The sequence below is a fragment of the Lontra canadensis genome, unplaced genomic scaffold (assembly GCF_010015895.1).
Source record: "Lontra canadensis isolate GAN:19392208 unplaced genomic scaffold, GSC_riverotter_1.0 scaffold169, whole genome shotgun sequence".
NCBI lineage: Eukaryota > Metazoa > Chordata > Mammalia > Carnivora > Mustelidae > Lontra > Lontra canadensis.
In genome coordinates, this window is record NW_022631163.1 from 2,068,859 (window position 1) to 2,094,706 (window position 25,848).

The following is a 25,848-nucleotide window of genomic DNA, read 5'->3' on the forward strand; positions in this document are numbered from 1 at the left end:
ACATCGGGGTGCTGGGCCACGTCTCTGCTGGCCTTGCCGTCCCCTCCACCCGCGGGCTGATTAATCTCGCAGAGCAAGCGCTCACTACTGGCCCACCCGCCTGCCTGCCCAGCTTCCCATGCCTGGGCCACTGCCCGAACCCCAAACCCAGCTTGGTTATTAGAAATCCAGCAAGGAGAAGTGGGTTAGGGAGAGCAGGAGGAGAAGGCGCAGGAGAGATGAGAGCAGAGGGAGGGAGAGGAGGGGGAGAAGCAGCCACCACCTCTGTGCGACTTACCGCCAGTCGTCCTCTACCTGAACCCCGATGGACTGGAATTTGGTAGCGGGACTGGGCTCCTCTTTTGGCACTGGCTGAATGCAGTCAACCTTATTGAAGGACAACGACAGCAACGGCACGGAGACAAAGACAAAAATAAAAAACAAACACCACACTTGCTGCTGAAATTCACATTAGTGGGACGACGCAGAAGGACAGACAGGCACGAGGCATGCGGACACTGCACGTGGGCCCGAGGCCGGACCCAGTGAAGCCGGGCACTGCTCATTCGCGCGGAGGCGGGCGGGCAGGTGGGCGGGAGGTGGGATGGGGTGGAGATGACTGGCTTTCCCTACTCTGAGGAGGGTGCCATCACATCGATTGCTTTGGGTCCGTTGTCCTCCGAGAGGTGGGAACCGTTCCTTCTAGTCCTCTCCTTTACACGCATCAGAGAGAAGAAAAAAAAGAAGGACGACGAGAGAGAAAGAAAACACACACACACACACAAAGCCACAGCCGTTATCTGGTGTAGTCAAAGCTGGGGGCTGTCTCGAGGCAAAGATCGCTCCCCCCAACCCTGCAGCTGAAGGGCAGGCTGGAGGCGCCTGTATCAGGGACAAACCTTGGACAGCAGTTCTGGATTTGGAAGCTACCCAAGGTGATAGCCGGTGAGGTTCCAGGACACTCTGGGATGCCATCCCTGGGCCTGGATGGCTGAGGTTACTTTCAACAGTGGGTGGGCCTGGGGAGCAGTAGGCAGGACCAGGGCCAGGGCCGAGTGCAAAAGCTAGCACTTTTTCTACACTCCTGTTAAAGTGGAAGGAAACCGGGCAGCAGTCATGCCCCAAGTCTGCCTTTCTTCTCTGGGACCAAGAGGCATGGCCGTGAAGCAGGCAGGCCAGCCTTTCCATCACTGCTCCTGAATGAGGGAGAACCCAGACCTGACCTAGGGCTTAAGGTACCAAGGGGTGGGATGAGGGTTGTCAGGGTATCCTTGGAAACTGGGGACTCCCAGTCCCTTGTTTTCACAGATATGGTAGGGGCCACAAGGCTTTTTGGGGCAAGGGCCAGGCACCAGGCTCCTCGCCATGCAGATACGGTTGCGTTCCTCCTACAGTAAGAGTCTGTTAGGGAAGTGCACCGTCATGGATCTCAAAGAGCTGCGACAAGAGCTTGGCCTGGGGAGGGGATTAATCCTAGGGAGGAGAAGCCCAGGATGGATCCAAGAGCTAGGATCCTTAACCCCATGTGACTTTCTAGATGAAAGGAACCAACGGTGAACCTAACTCAGACTTTCAGAAGACAGGAGCCTCCTCTGGTTTGGCCAAGGAGAGGGTAGGGCTGCCCAAACAACAACCCTGGGTGACAAGACCCAAGAGACTAGGCTACTCTGATGTCCCTAAGAATCCCTCTTGGAGCAGCTGCACAGGGCAGGGGCTGGACTCCTTATAAAGGATCCCAGAAACCATTATTCTCCTGGACAACTCTGTTCCTGTATTTGTGGGGAAACTGAAGCCCTGAGTTACCTCTTAGGGGGAAAATAATTCAGGACAGTGCAAGAAATTGGCTAATGAGCCTTCTCTGGTCAGAGCCATTTGGTCTCCTCCGTGTCTCAAGTTCCTCGGGCATTTTAGCGCTCTGCCATCCACTTGGCCATATCTGGTTGCTCAGGGGAGCCCTTGCAGCCCCAAGCCACAACGCACACCAACATGACCTCCCTGAGGGGTCCGCCTTCCCCAAGCTCAAGGCTCCCTGTAGCTGTCCTCCCTCCCTCCCTGCCCGGAGTGTGGTCCACTTTAGTCAGATCTGGCCAGAGCAGGGCTCCAGGTGCCCCAGCTCGGCTGCCAGAAGACAGAGTGCTGCTGTCTGGTGCATGCAGAAGGCGCAGTGAAGCAGTGGAGGGGAAGCTGGTGTGCCCTGCCCCGCTGTGGACCACGGTTGTGGGTGTACAGTGAGTTTGGCTTCCAGGAGGTTCTGCTGGCTTTGGCCACTTGGTCCTGGGGAAATATCTGCCTGGATACCCTTCCCATGGAGGGAGGCATCAGGACCAGCATCACACTTCTCAATTTGACATGGGCCTGGTGCCTCGAGCCACCTACCTGTCCCCAGGGCCCGAGAGGGCTCTGGGTAATGTTCCCCTCAAGCAACCCCCATGGCTCAAGGGCTCTGGGTCCCGGGCCCCAGGCCCATCGGCGTCTACGCTCCATGCTGCTCCCGCCGCCAAGCGGGGCTGTGGCCTCCGCACCCGAGCTGACCTTGGATTAGAGAACTGTTAGGCCAGGCCCACCTCCCATGCGTTGGCTGACAGGGCAAAGGGTGGAGTGGACAGACAGACAGTGGACAAGTGAACAGTGGACAGGAGATGGCTGGCTGAGTGTAACTACATTCACTGGGGCAGCCCATCACAGGAGCAGGGCCACGGGCCCACAACTGCAGACTGCAACGTGAGTGGGCAAATGTAAGGAATGTGTGGCTGTGGGTGGAATCTGGTTTGGCCGGCCACGTGGGGCCAACCCCCCAAAATACAGACAAACCACTTTGCCCCGGAGACCTAGCGGGCCTCCACCAGATGTAATTACACACAGGCAGGTGTACAGAGTGGGCTGAGGACACAAGAGTGCGAAAGGGACCCCTACTTGTATTCCTATAGATGACAGTTTCCTTTTGGGGATGGCCTCAGGGTGGGATTCGGAGCTGGTCAGCGTCCCTTGTTCACTCTTCAGAGCTGCATGTTTTGGGGGTGGCTCAGGGGCCTCTGAGGCTGGGGTGACTCCGCCCCGTGTCACACTAGGCGGTCGGGTACTGCTGTCCAGGCTGTCCGACGAGTTGCTCAGGCCCGACTGGCTTGTCACCTCACTCTTGTGGTCCTGGCTGTCCAGGTAGGTGTCCTGGGCAGACTCAGTACTGCTCTGGACCGTGACAGAGATGAAGGGCTTTGACGTGGTACGTGGAGGGACCGGTGGTGGGGTCTTCTTATACGCCACTAGGCATGATGAACCTGCAGATGGGAGAGGAGGGCAGGGAGCAGGTAAGATCCCAACCCTCTTGAATCTCTTTCAAGTTTGAGGCCCCACCTGACTGGCCCTAGATCTGGCCTTAAGAAGGATTTCTGGAGCAGAAGAATTGGGGTCTGACATAGCAATGACCAAGACAGACACAGGCCCTGCCCACCCTCCTGCTAGGCCAAGGCCATGTCTAGCTGGGGATGCCAGCATGGGCCAAAGACATCCTCCACCTCATAGTCCCACACAAAGGTTATTTTCCAGTTGGGGCCTGGGCTAGATGATAAAGTTCGTGGTGCCACAGGCTGTGACAGAGCCTGATCCAGTGCCAGGGGAGGCAGTGACTGCAGAGTAGAGGACAGGAATGCTAAGGAATGTTAACCTTGCTTCCTCCTCAAGCTCACTGAGAGACCTACTGCTGCCCCTGGACTTTTCCTCTTCTACCTTCCCTCTGTTTGGATACCCCCTCCCTGTCTGGTCAAAGACCAACACCTCTTTTAGGGCCCAGTTAACCCTGTCCTCCCATCTTGCTATCCCTACCCCCCATTCCGCCCAGTAACGTGAAAACCTCATACACCAGTCTGCCTCCCTCAATACTCCACCAATGCTGGTCCGAGTCCCCATTCTCCACCATGTTTCAGGGAACCAGGTCCTACCAGGGTGGGAGCTGGGGGTCTGAATCTCATTCCAGCCTGGCCTGGGGCTGGCCTACAGCAGGGGCACAGAACGCTGAAGGCCCACCCCTGCTTTCTTATTAAATGCTCAGCTCTTTGTCTGAAACAGAAGGTGCTATTCAAACATCACTCCCTACTTGCTTCGAGGGGCTGGGTCAGATCCGACAGCTTTCCTCAGCATCTTAACTCCAAATGCCCTTTCCTCCATGAGGACTGAAACAAACCTGTACCTGGGCTGGGAGTGGGAGCCAGATGAGTGACTTTACGCTCTGCCTTCAAAGGGCTACCATGATGCCGACAGCCCAGCAGAAACCCACAAAACCAGGCCTGGTGTGGCAGGGGGCGTCGGCAAGGCACAGAACAATCCATCCGCCACTGGGAGAATCACTACACAGCCCTATCAGAATGGCTAAATTGCAAAACAGTGACAAGACTAAGTGCTGGTGAGGATGCGGGGAAACAATCACTCATACATTGCTGTTGGGAATGCAAAATGGTACTGCCACCCTGGAACATGGTTTGGCAGTTTATTTTTTAAAAGATTTTATTTTTAAGTAATCTGTATTACTTAGGGGCTCAAATGCATAACCTGGAGATCAAGAGTCACAGGCTCTATTGGCAGCCAACCAGGGGCACTTTGGCAGTTTCCTTTAAAACTAAATATGCAATCATCACTCCACCCAGTAACCGTACTCTTGGGCATTTTTTATCATAGAAATGGGAACATATTCACAAAGAACTCCTACATGAGTGTTCATGGCAGCTTTACTTGTCCTGGCCCCAAAACTATAAACAACCTGGATGCCCTTCAGTGACCGGTGTAACAAACTGTGGCACATCCAGAACGTGGAATACGACTGAGCAACGAAAAGGAACCAGCTACTGGTACAGGCACCAACTTGGATGAATCGCAAGTGAATTATGCCAAGTGAAAAAAAGCAATCCCAAAAAGGTATCTACCGTACAGCTCTATTTATAAAGCATTCTTGAAATGGCCTGATGATAGAGACGGGAAACAGGTCAGTGGTTGACAGGGAGATGAAGGGGAGAGGGGGATGCGCAGGCTGGGAGGGAGATGGGTGTGGCTATAAAAGGGTGACAAGGACCCTCCGTGTGCTAAGAAGTGGGACAGGTGGCAGACACACGAACCCGCACAGCACTGGACCCGAAGTGAGTAACGGGAAAATGGTGGAATCTGAGTAAGACCAGCCGGTTAGTGTCTATGTCCATACTCTGGTTATGATGTTCTGCTAGTTGTGCAAGACTTTACCATCGAGGGAAACTGGGAAGAGAGCAGATAGGATCCTCTGTATTATTTCTTACAACCCTGTAAATGGCAATCACCTAAAAATAAAAAATTTAATTTAAAGAGCCCTTCTCTCTGTCGGTTCATCTGACAGACACGTGTTAGGTCAGGTGCTATACAGACTCCAGGAAAACCAGGAGCCTCAGCAGAGAATGGGCTGTGAAATGAGTCCCTGAACAGTAATAGGGGCCACAGTGGAAGAGCCTGGGAGCCAGGAGCTGGCCTCACACCTGGGTCTGGAGGTGACAAAGGGCTCTGGGAGCTCTGAGCCAGGAGCACTCAGTTCCCACTCTGCTCAGAATTTCCCAGTCCTGCTGAAGCCTTGCAAAAACTTCAGGGATCCCTCCAGACAGACACACCCCGAGTCTCTCCCTACCAGCCTGAGAAGGGCAGCCCCTGGGCAGAAGGAGACAGGCAGCAGGGCAGGCAGGAGGCGGGGCTGTGGCCAGCAGGAGCATGACCCTTCCACATACTGCCCTCCAGGAGAAGGGATGGGCCTGCTCGGGGAAGAGGGACTCCTGTGTGCAGCTGGCTATAGGCACGGGCTCACGGCCCCAAGCTGGATCATTCACTGAGCTGTACTCAGCAGCTTTATGGCTTTGTAATTTAAACCTCACAGTGACTCTGAGGTGGGGATAGGATTGTGCCCACTTTACAGGTGGGGCATGTGAGGGTCACAAAGGTCAGGTAACTTACCTAGAGCTGCTGACAGTAAGTGGCACCCCCCATCTGTTCAGCTGCACAGCCTCCCTCACTCTGCTGCTCTGGCTTTAGGCCCCTCCCTGCTAGGAGGGGGCTGCAGGTGTCTGGGGCCCCTGCTGAGCACTGTGCCCCGCAGTGTCCTGCTAGACTCTCGAGTCTGCCTGCGGGGGCATGCCCAAGCTGAGATCCGACTGCTGGAGGGAGAAAAGCCTAAAGGCAGAGGCCTGCCTTCTAGGCCCTGGCAATTACTCATGGAAGTCCTGGCCCACTCTGGACTCTCCAATACCCTCCTCTGTTCAGTGGGCGGGGAGGGGTTCTAACCCATGTAATACACCATATTCACACGGCCCCTGACAAACTCAAAAGCATTTTCTCATTCATTTTCATTCAAGGGTAGGGGGTTCCTGCTCTGAATCCCTTCTCTCCACTGCTTGAAATTCTACCATTTGCGAGTCATTCCTTTAGTGGGAAGGAGCCAGAAGACAGAAGGCAATAGGGAGCCAGATAAGCCGGAGTTCAGATCCCAGCTCTGTCCTGTACTAACTTGGTGGCCACAGGGAGGGATTATACAGGCTACATCATAAAGAGTAAGGCTCAGGCCCTGGGCTGGCATGGCTCCTACTAGTTTCTGGTACAGAGTGAGCTAGACCTGGAGTTGGGGGTGGGCAGTGGTGAGCCGCCCCTGGGTCACTGGTTGGACAGGCTGGGCCAACCCCAGGGAAGTTTTCCTGAAAGAGCTGGACCTTAAGGGCAGCTCGTTGAAGCCAATGGCCAACAGCGCCCGGCAGAGCAAGAACTGCGTTCTAAGCCTGGCCGAGGCTGTGGGACCTGTCAGGGTCCTTGTCCCCATCTGTGGCGTGGTCTGTCATTAGTATGTGTGTGTGTGGAAGAGGCGTCCCTGCCAGGGGTTGGTGGGGTGCCCACAGTCAGAAGCTTGGACAGAGGACTGACCCTCCAGCCTCTCGCTCAGGGTTGTCTAGGTCCAAAGTCCTGCTGACATGCACTCTGAGGAAAAGTGAACTAGCAAGGGGCCAGGCCACATGGCCAGATATAAGAAGAGGAAAGGTGAACTTCTCTTGGATTTTCTGTGTCTCCTGGGGCAGAGATCACAGTCAGATAAGTGGTGTGACTAACAGGGAGGATTTCAGTGCCTTGGGGGGCTCCCTGGGTGGCAGGTGTCCCTCAGCTCTGAGCACGGTCTTTCTCCAGGGCAAGGGGATGAAAAACAGGCCCACGACTGCCCTTGGCCCTTCCCATGTGACACTCTGGCCATTCTGTGTTCCCTGCCCCTACTGCCCATCTTCCCGCTGCTCCATCTACCTGGGAAGTCCCCACTCCTCCCGCTTCCAATATGCCTTCTTCAGAGAGGTCTCCTCTGACTGCCCTCTACTCACAGATGAGCCAGCATCCCAATCATGGCACCTGTCACATTTGTCATCCGCTCACTTAGGCATTTACTTGTTGATGGTTATAGGCTTGGGGCTGTTGGGGGAACTCTGTCTGTCTTGGCACAGCAGGTCATATCCCAGGCCCAGGGTACTACCTCAAGCTTTCCAGAAAGCTCTCAATAATATCTACTGAATGAGAAAATGAACCTCAGCCCTGCTATAAAAACCCTTTAGTTGTCCCAAGTCAAGATGATTTAGCTTTAGTGAAGACTCCCAACACTGGAGTATGTAAGCTTTTTGTCTCCTCCCCAATTGGGAGCCCTTTCCAAAGCCTGGTCCCAACTGACCACCCATCTCTGCAGCTTCATCTCCTGTCCTCCCACCTTCAGAGAAGCAAATGTACGCTTTCCCAAACACACCACACTCTGCATGCACCCAAGCCTTTGCACATGCACTTGGCCTGTCCCTCCGCCACAAGCTCTTGCTGGCCCAGGCAGTGTTCCTCTCCTTTCTCTGTGGGTCAGCTGGAGCACTCAGGGTTGTGGTTGTATCCCTGACTGAACGTGCGTCCCATGGGTGTCACCGGCCCAGGGCCCAACCCAGAGGGTGCACAATCATCATATGCCAGTTAAATTTTAGAGGGGGGGCAAGTGGCCCAGAGACCCAAGATGTTGGACCTGGCCAGCACCGCGTCCTCCAGAATGGGACCGCGGCCCTCCCTGCCCCGGGGGAGACATTGACATTCTACATGCCACGATTTATAATAACATAGCATGTGGGTCCAGCTTTTTTGTCTGGTCACTCTGGAAAACTTTCGGATTTGCCCAGGAAGCTGGAGAGTGAACACGCCTCCCCCTGAGCCACAGCAGTGCACAGACTGAGCCACCGCCCCGGGGGGGCTGCATGCTTCCCTGCCCCCATCTCGGCTCCGCCAGTCCAGCAAGCCCAGGCTCAGACAGGAGCCGGTTGTGCAAGGCCTCCTCCATGCAGTCTGCCCCCCGGCCCCAGACATCCAGCCCAGCCTCCCTGCCCCACAGCGCACAAGTCCTTGCTTCTTCTAAGTAGAAGCTCCCTTTGTCTCATTTCTGCCTCTGCTTCAAGATCTTATCCAGCAAACTCTATCAGGTCAGAATGAATTTATTTCTTCATTTTTTTTTTTAAAAAACATCGACATGTAACAAGATGACCAGAGCTTTCGGCACTCGGTAGAATGGCTGTGACTCCATCTCCCAAGAGATAGAGACGCAACAACCCCAGGCAGGTAGGCCCCTGCGAGGGCCTTGGAGCCCAGTGCTGCCCTCCTGCTGCCGGCAACCAGACGCCCAGGCTTGGCAGGGGAGCTGCAGCAGAGGCCTAGACTCCCGAAGAGGCACGGATGCCGGGGGCCCCAGGCAGTGTGGGAGCCACGGCAGCAGGCTTGACAGAAGAGGCTGTGGGGCCCCCATCAGCCCCACGTGAACAGACAGAGCTGACCACGGAGCCAGAGCTGCCTCCTCCCTCTGCCCGCCCTGCCAGGTTTCTTGTCCCAGGAAGGGCTGAGGGCCCGTAAGCTCCCCTTCCCTCTCACCAGTGAGCAACCTGTCAAACGACACAACTACACGCACATTTGTGTGCTGCGGGAAAACCAGCTCAAGGCTTCCATCTACCAGCCTCAAAGGCCTCCCTTCTTCCGTTTCTTCCCCTGCAACAGGTGGAGTTGGGAGGGAACTGTGAGCAGCTAGGTCAGGATCAGGGACAGACTGACCGCTCAGAGCCACATTCCTGCCAACAGCTCACATCACCCTACCTTCCCACCAGGTCCGTCTGGAAGCCACCTCCCTCCCTGTGCCTTCAGAGCTGGCAACGTCAGACGTCCAAACTCCAGCAAGAGCGCCCGGCGGCACATCTTACCCCAGCGTTGTCCCGGGAACCCTCTACCACTCCCCACAACCACGTGCTTCCTAACTGCCTCTCCCATCCATTCCTGGTCCCCCTGACCTAGAACCAGCCTTCCCTAGACCACTCGGCCTGCTCCTCCCTGGCCCCCAACATCCTGTCTTATCTTTCCGGTCTCTCCTCCACCTTGGCCAGCCATTGGAGAAATCCAACCATGTCATGGCTTAGTTTGAAACCTTTCAATGATGCCACAACCCACCCCATGGACTTGGAACAAACCCTTCAGTGGAGGCCTTTAGGGCCTCCAGAATCGACACCTGCCTCGGACGCCCAAGTCCGTAGGAGCCAAGAGGTCACAAAGGCAGCACACTGGGGAAGACAAAGCAGCAGAGCTCAGGGAGCCCCGTCCACCCCCTTGGAGTCCTGTCCGGAAACCCGGATGCACTCCTGCTCTTGATGTTCCAGTGCGGACATCGGCCCTCGTCAAGCACCGACTGGGCCAGGCCCGAGCCAGCACTTCATCTGCGGTCAGTACCTGTGACTGTACCTGTGAATTCACCTACTTGGTAACAGGTTTGTAACCCCAAAGCCAATACTCGCGGGGTTTTTATGGGCACCGCCAGACACCCAGGGCACACTTCCTGAGCCTGAACAAGGGGATGCCCAGCTTCTTGTTTTAGCTCTTATCCTGTGAACAAGTAGGATTTTCAGGGCCTACTCAGGGCTGTGTTTTTTCACATTTTGTTCTTTCTGCTGGCGATTTCTCCATAGCACTGAAGTGCCATCCAGCATTGCTGAGTACAAGAAAGCTATGATGTGCCTGTGGAGAAACTCTGTATCCGACAGACCTTGTTCAGGCACAAGTTATAGCACTATTGGCCAATTCAGCGTTAATAAATCATCAGTATATTGTTTTTAAATAGAAAGACGCAGAAAACAAGGTTATGTATTGATTGGCTGGTGGAAATGAGACCAGAGTCCTGCAGGGCCTCGATTTCCCCCAGGAGCCATGGTTCAGTCCTCGTTCCCTAATTGTCAGACTTCATGAATGTAACTAATGCAAATATGTATGCACTGTGCTCCCGCCACCTGAATCCTCAAAATGGGTGCATTCAAAATTGGTCCGTCACTGCCCCATTTTACAGAGAGGCTCCGGGGGTGGGGGATGCCCCAGCTCACCTCCCAGAGAGGCAGTGTTGGGACTGGGGCTTAAACCCGGGCTGCCTGAAGGCTGGCTACTACCCTACGCCCCCACCCACTGCACTAACTGGGTGAGGGTCATGTGGAGGCAGCAGCCTTGGGCGCATCGATCATTTCACCCAGAAAATGGGGTGTGATACCCAATACGCCCTTAGGAGGAGCCACAGAGATGAAGACAGGACGCGTTAGCATCACGGGCTGGGTGCTCGCTTCGCAGCACGCGTACTAAAATTAGAATCATGGGCTGGGCCACTGCAACTACTGTTACCATGGTTTCTGGATCAAAGAGAGAGCGGTCATCTTCTGGGAGACCTCCCGGGGACCCCAGTCACCCAGTGGCAAGAAAAGGAGGGGTTTTAATGTGAAGGGATCCTCTGTGAGCAAAGGAGCGGGACAGGACATGGCTTGGACAAGGAGGGCGGAGGAAACACCACTGGTGAAGGGAAGACAGGGACCAAGGCAAGGAGGCCTGAGGGCTGTGTGGACCACAAGAACAGAGGAATCTTCCTCCTGCCCCCAGAATCCCTCATGAAGTCCCTCCCAACTGACCTGCAGGAGAGGGGCTACCTGCCCGCAGCCAGGAGCACGGATCGCCTCCTATCTTAACAGCCCAGTGCACCGGGCAGCTCTATATGAAGTCCCAAGGCCATCCCCAGGCTGAGAGTGTCCAGAATTAATCTGAATCCTTTCTTCCCCAACAATGGCCTTCTTCTCAGAGAGCGGTGACCTCATGCACTCTTTTACACACTCCAGAAGCCTGGGAATGCCCCCCCCCCCCCACAAAGCACATTTTATAGAGACTGGCTTCTCTCTCTCCCCACCAGCCTGGTCTAGGCTGCCACTTGCTGGCCTCTGGCCTTTCTGCTTTGTCAGTGGCCCAACCACCCACCCACAAACACTCTCCCAACAGCAGCTTGAAGAGTTTGTTTTAAAATACAAAATGGTGGGGCGCCTGGGGGGCTCAGTGGGTTAAAGCCTCTGCTTTCGGCTCAGGTCATGATCCCAGGGTCCTGGGATTGAGCCCTGCATCAGGCTCTCTGCTCAGCAGGGAGCCTGTTTCCTCCTCTCTCTCTGCCTGCTTCTCTGCCTACTTGTGATCTCTGTCAAATAAATAAATAAAATCTTAAAAAAAAAAAAAAGTACAAAATGGAGGGGCACCTGGGTGGCTCAGTGGGTTAAAGCCTCTGCCTTCGGCTCAGGTCATGATACTGGTGTCCTGGGATCGAGCCCCGCATAGGGCTCTCTGTTCGGTGGGGAGCCTGCTTCCCCCTCTCTCTCTGCCCGCCTCTCTGCCTGCTTGTGATCTCTGTGTCAAATAAATAAAAAAATTAAAAAAAAATGGACTACTTCCTTCCCTTTCTAGAGCCTTCAAAGGCTCCCCACTCCGTGAAGAATAAAAAGCACACCACTTACTTTGGCCTACAGTAAGAACTGGACCCTCCTTTACCCACCCTCCCATTTCCACACTTGGTTCCTATACCTTCCCCTTGCTCATTCTGTTCCAGCTGCACTAGTCTCTTTGCTGTTCTCAAACATTCTGAGCATGTGCCCACCTCAGGGCCGCTGAACCTGTGAAATGACCCCCACCCTCACCTCTGCATGTCTGCTCCTTCCCACCCTGATCTGTCTCTTTGCTCAGGAGTTGGGTCCTCAAGAGGACCTCTCTGACCGCCCTGTCTAAAGCGGTTACTCTTTGAAGACCCTGACTGTTTCATTCATGCATTAATCAACTTACTGGTTTATACTTGTCTTCTCCCTCCTACCCGAAAGGGATCCTGAATATCTAATACAGGTTCCTGAGCGTGGAGACCTAAATATCTTGTATAATTACGATGCTCTCCCAGCACCAGGCCAATACATGCCTGGGTTCTGTAAATACTTACTGAATAAATGAACAACCTCCTATTTGACGGTTGGGTAAACTGAGGCTCAAGGAAGCAGAATGATCTACTCCTGAGTCTGAGTTGGAATCCAATGCCCAGGGCTTTGAGCTCTTTTTAGGTCATTCCCCAAAAAACACACACATGTGCGCACTCGTACACGACAGGAACACAGTCTGGTGGGAGGTTAAGCCTTGAGCAACGCTGCCTGAGGTCGGGCAACAAGGCTATGGGAATGAGACCTCAATAAACCCTAAGGAACGGGTACCAGAAATTGTTTGAAAATAACCACTCCTAAAAGCTGACACAGAGAGAAAAGCAAGCAGTGCTTCCAGTAACATTTTCCAGGCAAGGCGTATCACAAGTTCAGATTTAAAAGAATCATTACTGAATGAGTCCTGGCCAGGTGCTACTTTAATCCAGACACAGGCCTGGGAGGGGAGATAATTGTCACTGATGTTTTATAGATGAGGGAGCAGGCTTTTCACTTTGAGGAGTGGCAGTGTGGAAAAGCTGTGCTCTGTGAGGCCAAGGTGCCAGGTTCTAAACTCAACACCGGCCATGGTAGGCAGAGTACCTTCTACAGGGCCTGATCCTTCCTGAGCCTTTGTTTCCAGCTGTAAACTAAGCAGACTGACCTTGAATGGGGGCCACAAGTTCAAATGTCTATAGGAGACTGTTTATCTAACCTCTCTGGTCCACAGCTGCCACGTGGAGACCTGGGTGACAGAAGTCAAAAATCTGGACTTAAAAAAATAGTAAAACCCCCATTTATATATATATATATATTTTTTTTTTTTTTAAAGACAAGGATGTCATACATCCTGCCTTTTTTAAAAAAAGATTTATTTATTTATTGTCAGAGAGAGAGAGAGAGTGTGCATGTGCACACAAGCAGGCAGAGTGGCAGGCAGAAAAAGAAGCAGGCTCCCTGCCGAACAAGGGACCCGATGCAGGACTCGATCCCAGGACCCTGGGATCATGACCTGAACTGAAGGCAGCGGCTTAACTGACTGAGCCACCCAGGCATCCCCAAACCCCCATATTTTTAAACAGAATGAGTTCAGCTCAGATCTGTGACTGCTAGAGCAGCGGTCCTCAGACCTCCTTGCTTTTTCTGGAGTTCTAGCCCCCCTACCCTCGCTCCCAGGAAGGCTGTCTGTAAGAGCTTCCCCCGTGGAAAGGCAGGACAACCTTGGGAACCTTGAAATTAAGGCAGCCAGGAGGTACTTCTGGTGGTGTCTCAGGTCTGGCTGGGTGAAAGCGAAGAAAGCCCCCCCTGGTCGGCAGGCCGGGTCTGGTTTCAGGTTCTTGGCACCTACGACAGGGTCCAGAGTGCGGATGGCTAACCCCCCTTCATGGGCCTGGAGCAGCTGCCTGAGTGGGACCTGCTTGGTTACACCCCCACCCCCCACGCCCAAGACAGCTGCTGTGCTGTGTGAGGGTTCTGTCCTGACACGCTCAGGCCAGAGGGGCTAGAGGAAGGGTTAAGCAACGCCTGCCGGACGGACCCAGAGTGCAGGTCAGCTGGGTCTCCAGGACAGGAAGCTGTGGGTCGGGAGACTTCACAAGCTCCAGGGCGTCTCCCCTGGCTGAGGGTGGCCATGAGCTGGCTGAGCTCCTTTCAGGTCACCACCTCTTTACCAGCCTACCATTCCTGTTTCAAAGAGGAAGAAAGGGAAGCTCAGAGAGAAGGGAGTAACCCAAGGTCGCACAGCCAGTAGGTGGAAAAGCCTGGATCTGAGCCTAGCCTTTCTGATTCCAGGGCCAGTGCTTATAGTTCCTACTACACCACACGGCCCATGGCTGGAGTTTGGTGCCACCCAGAAGGGCCTGGCTGCGATCTTGGCCAGGCCAGTTCCCCAGGCAGGACCTAGACAGGCTTCCGCTCCTAGAGTCCTCAAGCAGGGTTTGATGATTTCCTGAGTAAGTTAGAAAGGTGGCAGCCTCTGGCTCTGCTGGCCATGGGGGCAGAAGCCTGGTGCCCCCTGGACCAGGACCATAGCACACGGAAGGAAAAGGTGGCCCCTACCCCCATCTGTGACCACTACTGCCCACTGCCCTTCCTCAGGCGTTCTCCTCCAGGTGTGTGGTCCCAGACACCCTGGCCCTCTCACCAGAAACACCAGAACCCTTGACATGGGTTCCCCAGTCGCCCAGGATTTCCCTAGCTTGGCTCTCACTATAGCTTCCAAGTAAAGCCCAGAGAGGTGAGGCTACCTCTCCCAGGTCACACAGCTGGTTGAAGGGGTGATGGCTCCAAATTCCAGGGTCCTAGGAGATAATATTGCCAGTAATTTTCAAACCAGGTTCTGAGGGTGCCCAGGGGAACCTGAAGAAGGCTTCTTTGACTTCCACTTTCCTTTTTTTCTCCATATGGAATTCCCACACAGTACCCCGAAACCCACATGACTTCAACCTCCTCATAGTATAAAGGAGGAAATCGAGGATCAGAAGGGCACATGTGCTTTCTGAGGATCAAGTGGCAGAGCAGGGACTGAGTGTGGGCATGTCCCCTCTTCCCCAGAGACTGAGAAAGGAAGATGCCTTCAGGTTCCAGGCCTGGAGATCACCAGATCCAGGCTTTCAGGGAAGCAGTCCTACCTCCTCCAGCCCCTAACCAGGGGACCCCAAATGGCATGCTGCTCTCGAAATCCATTTCTACCGTTATTGTAACAGTGTCCAGTAAAAGCAACGTGTCAGGCAACATTCACTCCTCCCCCATTCTCTGTTTTTTTTCTTTAAGATTTTATTTTTAAGTAAGCTCTATACTCAATGTGGGGCTTGAACTTAACAAATTCAAGATCACGCTTTACCAACTGGGCCAGCCAGGCGCCTCCCCACTTCCCGTTCTGTGTTGGAATCTGCCACAAACATCGTCTTGTTATCTTATTTATCCTCCGAGACCTGCCGGCAGAGTGTGCTTTGCCAGCAGCTCTGCTCAGGGGCCCCTGCCCTACCCCCCAGGACACCTATTACCACCACCCCTGGGAGTCGGAGTTTTAAAGAGATGCCAGCTTCCAAGCTGTCGTTACTGAATCACAACTTCTCATTGTATGTCAGAGTTATAACCACTAGATGATATCCAGGGTTTCGGGATGCTGTGGCTCCAGTCCGTGTAAAAAGCTGATGTGTAGAGCCCCTTGTCTGGCCTGGTGGAGAGTCGTTGGGGGGGGGGCAGGGCATAGGGAGAATCCAAGATTTGGTTTTTCAAATACTGGCTCTAGCATGTGGACTTCACTTCTGCCTTTCCAAGGTCTCAGGGCCCCAGTCTGGGAACTACGACTCAGAAAAAGCCTTAAAAAACCACCCTTGCTGGGGTGCCTGGGTGGCTCAGTGGGTTGAGGCCCCTGCCTTCGGCTCGGGTCATGGTCCCGGGGTGCTGGGATCGGACCCCGAGTCGGGCTCTCTGCTCAGCGGGGAGCCTGCCTTCCCCCCTCTCTCAGCCTGCCTCTCTGCCTGTGATCTCTGTCAAAAAACAAAACAAAACAACAAAAAAAACCCCACCCTTGCTTCTGGAGGGCTGACGTCAAACCCCGGGGATGGGTCACAAAAGCCTGGCTTTTTATAAGCTGTTACAGGCCCCTGTGTTCAGAGGCAGACACACTGCCAGGCCCCATGCACCCGAATTGCTGGCCTCTTTCATCATTCTGAATGACTGAGAGGATCCCAGAATAGAAGAAGGTGCTAACGGGCTCATTCACTGTGCCTAGAGTGACAGGTGGTATATCGGATGACAGGATCAGGAGCCCAGGAGCCAAGAAGCCCGGGCAGCTGAGAGACGGGATGAAAAAAACAGGACGGAACTGAATGGGGAAAACCTTGGGTTCAGGTCAGGTCAGCACTGGCAACGCTGCCTGCCTTGGTGCCAGGCCCGGGGACAGGGACAGAAGAGGGGAAAGGGCCTGGTCCTCAGAGTTAGACCATTATATAAGAAAGCAGCACATGTGGGAAAATGCCTTGGCACCTCCTGCTGACCACAGACATGTCCGAGGCTGCCCTGACAGAAAAGGTACAGGACGTGGGGCTGGGGTGGGAGGTTGGGGGTGGGGAGCCCCCACTGAACTCAGGATGACACTGTGGGTCGTGCTGGCAATTCTGGACACGGGGCACCGCCCAGCTGGAGCCCGACGAGAAGGCGGCAATCCGCGAGGGCAGAAGGCTCAAATCCAAATCATGATGACAAATGCCTATTTTCCCACGGGGAAGCCACACACTGGGTCCTGGGCAGGCAGAAGGATCCGGGATGAGTAAGTCCTTGTGCTGAGGAAACTCGAAGGAGAATGCCAGAGTGGTGAGAAAGTGCCTGCTTTGCTGGGCGGAGCCACCGGGAGCACTACCATGGGGAGCACGGCCCAAGAAGGCTGGGACTGACTGATCAAGAATGCTGTGACTGATTAGTGCTGTCTGTCAAGAGATGTGCCACAGACTGGCTGTGACACACATGTACCACGAATCACGCCTAGTTCAACATGAGGGAGGGCTTGGACAGACTGGGATAGTGTTCTGGAAAAAACAGGCAATTCAGAAAAGCAGGGCTACTGTCTTCCAATACCTAGGAGACTGTCACATATCCACGTGCTCCAGGTCATCACACTGCATCCTGAGTGGGCCTGAGTGGGGACAGGAAAGGGGATACGGATTTTGCATTATAAGGAGGCACTTTCTAGAGGGCAGAGCTGCCCAGGAGGATGCAGTGAGGCTGGACACAGGCATGATGGCTGTCAGGACAAGACACAAGCCCTCGTGGGTGTGACCTTTCTGACTCCACCCAAGCCGGAGTTGTTTGTTCTTTCTTTGCCCTCCTACTCCACACCCAGTTCTGGATGCGACATCAGACATTGTGTGTGACATTCATACTTGAAACTCCTCTTTTTTTCATCCAGAGAATTGTTATCAACAAGCAAAAAAGATGGAGGAGAATGTTCATTCAGCCCAGCTACATGGGAAATGGTATGAGGACCTACACCAGGGCCTCAGCACAGAGGGGGCTTATAGTGCCTTCCTCTGGGAAGTCTGGCAGCACAGAGCCCCCACCTGAGACGATAAGCCCGTCCTCGGAACAGAAGATCGGTCAGCACTTGCTACCTGCCTCTGAGCCCTGGCTCTGTACTCACTCACTGTACCACTTAGGCTCCTGGGCCTCAGTTTCTCTCATCCGTAACAGGCCAACAATAGCCACTCACTCGCCTTGCCCGCCCCCACCCAGGACCACTGTGTCTGCAGAAGACAGGTGGGAAAGGGTCTGGCGGGCTCCCATGCAGCCACTGCCCCATCCCAGCCCCATCGATGGCCTGCAGCAGGTGGGGTCAGCGCCTTGCATGAGGACCCACAGCTGTCCACCTCCTCCACGCCTCACGTGTATCGCTGTCTCATGTCTGCTAGTTTTGACTGGTGACCACTGGTGTCCCTGCCTTGCCAAACTCCCCTCTCTCCCCAGCACCCTCTTCATGCCAACACATCACATTCTCAGCTTCAGGCCTCTGCACAGGCTGCTCCCTGCCTGCAACGTCCTACCCCCTCCCTAATTCCGCCTCCTCCTCCAGACCTCAGTTCCGGCAGGACTCCCTCCAAGAAGCCTTCCCTGACCGGCTCCCTTGCTGGGTCAAGCCCCATGCTTAGCCGTGCTCCGGGCCCTTGCCATCGCACTGTTTTATGGACCTGTTTGCTTTCCTGCTTCTCCCTTTAGACCCTGAGGCCCCTGAAGGCAGTGACTATGTGGTTTCCATCCCTGTAATCCTGTCTCCAGCCCAGAAGAGGCACCCAGGCAAAGGTCTGCTGACATTTAGGAGATACGACCCTGCTCCTGACTTTACCCCAAAAGAGGTATAGGCCTACAGGGCCTTCCCCCGGAAGAAGCCCGTGAGGATGCAGCAAGTAGCAAAGCGTCTGTAGGAACTGACTTGGCAAGCGGAAGACAGAGATGCTGGGACAAGTCGTGACTACAGGCTTCTTCCTCACACCCCCGGACCCATCCCTGATCAATTTTTTCCCAGCCACCTTGAAAGCCCAATATGGTGACATTTGGGGAGATCTCTTTGAAAGAACACCTACCCAAGTGAAGGTCACCAACCTCCCCACCCGCCCCGACAATGGTGCAGGGTACGAAGTGGGTGATTGGCGGCTAACCGTCATAATTACCAGTGTTCAGTGTCGGCTCAGGAATCTGCAGTGGCCCAGTCAATGTCCGAGGTCCTTACACCTGCGTCTTACATTTGATCCCCTCAGGAGATGTTTTCACCATCTCCTTGCGTGCTGCTGAGGAAACGGGGGCTCAGAGAGGTTGAGGGACTTGCTCAGCGTCACACAGCAAGTCACGCTCTATCTGGTAAGTAGCGCAGACCCTATAGGTTTCAATCTCCAGAACCCGACCTTCCCAGCATCCAGTCTCACAAGTAGTAAAAATACGAGCTCACCGATGAACACCACCGCACACGCATTCCTTCAAGGCTTAGAAGCCACTGCAGAAAGACAAGTTTGGTCTCCTCCCGCTGGTGGAGAGCACACTCCCACAAAGACCTCCAGCCCGAGCCAGCACCCCCGAGAGCACCTGAAGAAAGTGGACTTTACCTCGACAACTTCTACCCCTCTGGGAGCTGTTGTACCTCGATGTTCTTGCAAGCATAGTCATCACACCTGCCCAGACTTTGGGCTGTCCTGCCCAAGGGCCCTATTCCGCTCTCACAAAGAGACCTGTGACATCACCTGCCCTTGAAACAGTCCCTTCCCCTCCCAGCACTGCCTCCCATCTATGAAAGCTGGAGACTATGGTCAGGGGGTGGAGGTGGCACTGGTTGCACGGGTGTGCTACTTCTGGGTGGCTAGGAGGACATGTCTGTGTTAAGAAGGATCCTGGTGGGGCGCCTGGGTGGCTCAGTGGGTTAAAGCCTCTGCCTACGGCTCAGGTCATGATCCCAGGGTCTGGGATCCAACCCTGCATCAGGCTCTCTGCTCAGCAGGGAGCCTGCTTCCTCCTCTCTCTCTCTGCCTGCCTCCCTGCCTGCTTGTGATCTCTGTCAAATAAATAAATAAAATCTTTAAAAAAAAAAAAAAAAGGAGGATCCTGGAGCGGTGTCCGGGCGCAGCGGGAGTGCTATGACTGACTGGTGTGGTTTGCCATGGGCCTAGTATGGGGAGTAACAGGGAAGTGCAAGGTTTGTGTGGTCCCTGGGTGAGACGATCACCACAGATGTGCTGTAGGACTCTATTCCCATGATGCGGAATCCCTGTCCTTGACTCCCCACCAAGACCTTCACCCCTCATCCTCCCCTGCAGGCCCGCCAATAAGAGAGTTTCTTGGGCAATGTTTTAAACCCAGTTAGATGGGAAAGCAACTCTGTTTCACAGTCTCCTGCCCATCAAAAGAATGACCGACGAGGAGCCTGCAGTAGCTGCAGCTTGTGAGCAAGGGTGGCTGGGTTTCAGCGCACGGTCGATGCCAAGGGCCAAGTGACCTCAGGCCAGTCATGCCACTTCTAAGTCTCTACTGCTTCTGTACCATGGGGATCAGAAGTTCCATTTCCCTTGCATTTAATCACAATCAAACACTGCGCTAGGATCCCCAAGACTGCCAAGGGAAGTCCACTATCTACCTCACTGATTTGGGGATGTCTACATGATAGGAGATATTGTCCCATTTCTCAGAAGAGGAAGACGAGGCTCAGAGAAGTGGAGGGACTTGGTCCAAATCCCACAGCAGGTAAGCAGCTAATTGAGGAACTGTGCCTGGGTCCTACGATTACTTCCCCAACCTCTTATTCCACCTCCACAGGGGGGCTGTGGCCAGGCTCCACGCAGCCACCTTGGGCCTCTCAGGAGGTGATCAGTCTGTTAACTCTGCTGGAACGCGGTCACACGAAGCTGTTGAGTGGTAGTGTGCTTTAACTGGGAGAATTAATCCCCACCCAAAGACTTCATTGTTCAGAGATATCATATAACCCCCTTTTCAAATACATCCTCCTAAGACGGGCTTGTGAATGAGGCACCTGGAGGAGTTGAATCCAAGAGACAAAGTAGAATGGTGGCTGCCAAGGGCTTTGGGCGGGGGGTGGGGTGGGCAGTGGTGGTGGCAGAATGCGGAGCTACTGTTTAATGGGTGAAGAGTTTCAGTTTTGCAAGACGGAAAGAGTTCTGGGGATGGAGGTGGGCAACAACGTGACGGTACTTTCTGCCACTGAACTGTACACTTCAAAACAGGTAAGATGGTAAACTGTTGTTACGTGCATTTTATCCCAAATCTCTTAAGAATGGTGGGGGGGGCCTAGTGAGGAGTCTACTAAGGGATTCCTTACAAATAAGCTCAATGATCAAACTGCTGTTTTACAACCCAAATCCAAAAGGTACAAAATAAAATATTTAAAACTACTATAAGCATGAATTTAAAAAATTTCTGCTTTGAGTTAAACATGTTTGTGAGCAGGGGCTGATCTAAAATCTGCCCGCAATCTCTTTTCTGACATTCAAGAAAGAGAAATCAGAAGACAAAATTCAAATAGAAAATAAGGAAGATCAGAGGTCCTTGATGACAGTCATGGATGTATTGGTATCAGAACCTTGGAAAAGAGGTGGATAGGAAAGTGGAAATACAAAGTTTAAACTAAAAAAGAAATAACTGCAGAAAATGGAGGCGGGGGTCATTCTAATCTCATTGCCTGGACACAATTACTAGTATATCATTCTATACCAAAACTTTTTTAACTGTGATCATTTTAGAATTGCACCCTTGCTAAAAAGAAATGGAAACTTCTGCTTTGGCCTTTCTACACAGTAGTGTGGCGAAGAGAACAGTGAACCAAGACTTCAAATCTTGATTAAGCTGTGTGACTTCGGGCAAGTCTCTCAACCTCCCTGTTCCATCACGTCTAAAAACAGCAATAGTAACTGCAACCTGCAACAAACTGCCAACAGAAGCGACAAAGCTTTGTGAACTGTGAGGCAGTTGAGAGAGGACATGAGTAGTAAATAGAGAGTGAAGAAGCCTTTTCTTGATGACTTAGGACCGGGACAAAACCAATCAGAAGGTAAGCATTTGGGAGTTCTGATGTTAATTTTTAAAACAAAAGCAAAAACACCTCTTAACCCACTGACACCTCTGGCTCCTACAGAGCAAGCAGAGTTGTCTGCTTCAGGGCGAACAAGGTCGCTGAGATGAGGCCCTGACTGACCTTGCAGACCACTCGAAAGAATGGAACCTCTCTTTGTACCCTCAATATGCTAAACACTTTCTATTTATTTATTTATTATTTTATTTATTTATTTGACAGACAGAGATCACAAGTAGGCAGAGAGGCAGGAGGAGAGAGAGGAAGGGAAGCCGGCTCCCTGCGGAGCAGAGAGCCCGATGCAGGGCTCTATCCTAGGACGATGAGGGGCTCTATCCTAGGACGCCGGGATCATGACCTGAGCAGAAGGCTAAGGCTTTAACCCACTGAGCCACTCAGGCGCCCCCTTTCTTTTTATTTATTAGAGAGAGACCGCGCATGCGTGCGCACGAGAAAGCAAGCCTGGGCACAAGCGGGGGTGGGGATGGGGGTGGGGGGGCAGAGCAGAGGGAGAAGGAGCAGCAGACTCCCTGCTGAGCAGGGAGCCCAATGTGGGGCTCGATCCCAGGACCCTGGGATCATGACCTCAGCCGAAGGCAGACATTTAATAACTGAGCCAAGCAGGCGCCCCTTCTAAACACTTTCCACCTGAGGGTCCTGACCCCCCTGCAGTTCCCACTCTGCTCCTGGCTGCCTCTTTCTCACTGGCTACCTCACCTTCCAGACATGCTGTCCCCATCCTCTCTGAATATGGCCCTCTCAGCATCTATTTGTTCCCTTTGGGGCTCTTGTCGCAAGCAGACAGTATCTTGTGTATTTGTCACCTGCTGGGATGGGGACTCCAAGCTGGATGGAAGCTCCTCGAGGAAAGTGACCAAGTGTGTCTTGTTCCCGCCCCTCCCTCGGCTCACCACCTGGCTCTCTGAGCACAGGAATGGCTGACCCTTTGGAAAGAGAGGTGATGGCTGTTCGGAGGTCGGAACCGGCTGGGATGAACCCAAACCCCCCTCCCACCACGTTCCCGTGGGCTGCTCTGCATGCCCCCTCTGAGGAAACCACTGGGGCAGCAGGAGCGGAGGCGGCAGCGGGATTTCACCGGTGCTATCAGAGGAGTCCCTCTCCTCCTCCCCCACCCTGGCCCACAACTGCCCCCAGGCAGGCAGGAAGGCACCTCCAGATGGCTACCACACCCCCATGCAGGGCAATACCATGTCATTAAGTGTAGGAAGACAGGGGAAGGCAAGAAAGTTCGAGGAGAGCCTGAATTCACAATCTATTCACAGCGCACTCAGTAATGGGCCCCAGCAAGAAACTGGCCGCAGGAGTGATGACCGTCCAAAGAGAGACAAGCTCTGGCATGAGAGCCCGAGGGACTCTAATGGCCCTTGGCAGGCATTCTGGCTTGATCTTGACTCTCTTGGCCCCTGGGCAGCCAACCCTTGCATCCTTGTCCCAACCATAGCACCTTTCTCTTCCCTACCTGGGACACGCCCATACCCCAGGTGGTGAGGGTGTCTTCCCTTTAAAATCTCTGTCCACCTGGATCCTACCCAACTTCTGAGGTTTGGAAGGCCACCTCCTCTCGAAAGCCTGCCTTGATTCAGCCAGAGGCCCCATCAGAGCCCTGTACTTGGCAAACAATAACTCGATGTCCGTCCAAACACCCCATCCAGTCCACCTACAACTCTCCTGGCACGGGAGAGGGACAGTCTTTAGCTATTTCAAGTCTTCGCTCTCCCCTGGGATATAACAGCAGCAGCTAACATTTTCTCAGTGGTTCCTCTGTACCAGATACTGGGCTCAGTGCATTACACACATTTTCCTCTTGTCCTCACACTGAAACTAATGGCAGTAATATTATCTCTATTTTGCAGGTGGAGAAACGGAGGCCTGGAGAGGTTAAAAAACTCGCTCAAGGCCTCACAGCTCTAGGTGGTGGCGCAGGACCTAAACCCTAGCAACACGACATCAGAGCTAAGCTCCTGACCGCGGGTCTATGAGACCTCTGGGGTGTGGGCTCCTCCCCCTGCCCTGGCTCAGCCTTCCAGCTGGGCCTTATCCATGCCAGCTCTCTGCCTTCCCCAGAGGCGGCACGGCCAGGCGTGGATCGTCAGTGCAGTCCTTCCCCGAGGGCCGCCTGGTTGATCACCTACCCCGGGGCGCAGCGTGGGCCCTCAGGGAGCAGCCCCGAACCGAAATGGCGGTGTCTGGGGATCTTGTGATTGTGCAGACGAGAGGTACACAGAAACTGCATTTGTTGAAACAACAAAATTGATGCTGTATCTGCTTTGGCAAGGCTGAGAATTTTCTTAGAAAAAGCACAGAGAAATAGGAGCTCAAGACCTCAGCGAGTTAGATAACAGCTAATCTTTGGCATACACAGGCCAACCAAATCAGGTGTGAAGCACTCACTAGCTTCCATGGCACCAAAACTGACGGAACTGAGCAGCAGAGCTGGAAAGAACTCCTCCTGCCAAGAAACCAGCGGGGAATCCGAAGCCCAGAGCTGGAGAGGGTCTTGCCTGAGGTTACCTCAAACTCAGGAAGAAGCCGTGCCTCCTGCTCCCCCAATCCCTGTCCTCTCCAAGTTTTGGGGACTGGGACTGGAACCAAGGGCAAGAAAGGCTTTCAGGTTGCCTGGGTCCTTAAGAAACCGCCAGGAGTTGAGGTAAGTGCCCACCCCACGGTGACCGAAAGTTTAAAAGTCTTCACAGTGGAGACAGGGCCCTAAGCTCTTACCTTCAGGGAGTGGAACTGTTCTGTGAAAGCTGGTTTTGGGAAGCCAGGATTTCTTCCCCAGGCCAGCACAGGCCCAGCTCAGCCCTGCCCCGGAAGGACGGGAGTTTAAAAGGCTCCTCACCTGTGGCCACACCCGGGTAAGGCTGACTTTCACCAGGGAACCCGTCCGACTGGCCGTCTCCCAGCCAGAGGCAGGCCAAAACGCCACCGCCTGTCTGTAGCCTGGCGCCTATCCCGAGGGGCCCTACTGGCTCCTACCCCTGCCGGGGCTTCAGAGTAAGAGGGAGAAGAGGCCTCCCTCCTCCGGGGAGGCTAACTCAGGCCTGGGTACCCCAGGGCCAATCCCAGCCTGGGCTGGGTCTGAAGCAGCTGCTTCCGGTTTTGCCTTTCTCTTTCACTTCGGTTTTTAACCCCAAAGTGAAACTAAAGACTGGGACGTTGTGGGAAAGATGGGGAGAGGTAAGGCCTAGGAGGGCTGAACCCCTGGCTTCTAATTCCAGTAATAAGGCGGCCCACTCACCTAGGAGGAGGCCCTCAACTCCAGGCCTTAGTTTTCCCATTGATAAAATGGGAGGGAGGAACTAGGCTCGTGATTTTAAACTAGTCCATTTGAACTAGAAAAATTACAGAACTTCTCCTTCCTTGTCCCTACCATCGCTGAAGGCTGAAAGGGAGCTGCAGAAATGCCCCGTGGGGGACACTAAAGGACCTTCCTGTTGGCCTGGAGGAGACAAAACTGGCCTCGGTGTGGGGACCCCCCTTGCCTACCTCTTCCTGACCTGTCATCTGATCACCTTCATCCTGAGCGGGCCCTGGAGAATTCCAGCATGCCAGGGCAGAGCAAATGCATCCTAGGCATGAGTCTGACTGTCCCGGCATGGCAAGTGGAGATATCCACCAACAGCTGGCCCCAAACTCCTAATCTGACGGCAGCTCACCCAGGACTGGAACAAACGTCAGACTCCGCAACTCCAGGGTGCCCGGCACAGTGTCGAGCTAAGCCCACTATAATCTATTTTATGGGGGTTCTCCACTGGCTGGCTTACCACACCTTCCCACTAGCCTGAGGACATGAGAAAGGCATGGATGAACCTCCCCCCTTTTCAGATGAAAAAAAAACAAACAAACTGAGCCTCAGAGAAGGCCAGGGACACAACAGCCCAGCCTGCATGGGATTCCGGAGCTCAGTAAGTATTTGCTGAATGAATGAGTTTGCTGGCCCAGCAGCTGCCAAGCAGGTGCAGCCCAAGCCGGAGGGAGGATGCAGTGTGGGCGGGGGTGGGGGGGGGTATGCTTCTCCCTGGAGACCAAGTCATCAACAAGTCCCCAGGTACCTGTAACAGAGTCCCCTCCGGCCCATTTCTTCCCTTCATTCCTCAATTCCTCTCACCGGCACCTTACTCTGGAAATACCTCATTGGCTGAGGACTGCTGAGGGACACTGGCCAACCCCCTTCCCTTGTCTGGGGGGAAATAGAATAGTCCGTTCTTAACTAAGGAAATGAACTTGAATCTAGGAAAGGCAGGGTACTTTTTTAAAAAGACCCATTTTCAGGATGCAAAAGAAGGCGATTCAAAATATCTCACAAAATGTTAGGTGCACAGACTCTTTGTGACGATTTCATGCAGGCACACCCACATACACATACGCAGGGAAGGGTGCGCGCTGCAGCACTGCTCACAGCGGCGAGACTGGAAACAATGGAAATGCCCTCCAGCAGAGGACAAGCAGACACCTGGCGGTCCATCCGTCTGCACGGCTGTCACACAGTCATGGAAAAGGGGG

General features: G+C 53.8%; 1 protein-coding gene and 1 long non-coding RNA gene across 7 annotated transcripts in view; one reads left to right on the plus strand and one right to left on the minus strand.

Annotated features, from left to right (window-relative positions):
- DLGAP4 (DLG associated protein 4) overlaps positions 1-25,848 on the minus strand; it is a 139,476-nt gene that overhangs the window by 30,459 nt on the left and 83,169 nt on the right. For 3 of the 6 annotated variants that reach the window (XM_032845798.1, XM_032845802.1, XM_032845800.1), the window contains 2 exons: positions 2,893-3,254; positions 278-366 (listed from right to left, as the gene is read on the minus strand). In XM_032845798.1, the coding sequence (XP_032701689.1) occupies positions 278-366; positions 2,893-3,254 (451 nt within the window). Of the gene's footprint in view, positions 1-277; positions 367-612; positions 693-2,892; positions 3,255-18,853; positions 19,038-25,848 lie in introns of those variants that run through there. The other 3 variants (XM_032845801.1, XM_032845799.1, XM_032845803.1) reach the window with 3 other exon arrangements.
- On the plus strand, positions 4,554-18,854 carry LOC116860014. Its single transcript, XR_004381251.1, has 3 exons — positions 4,554-4,884; positions 17,170-17,356; positions 17,973-18,854. It is a non-coding gene; the product is annotated as an uncharacterized LOC116860014 (long non-coding RNA).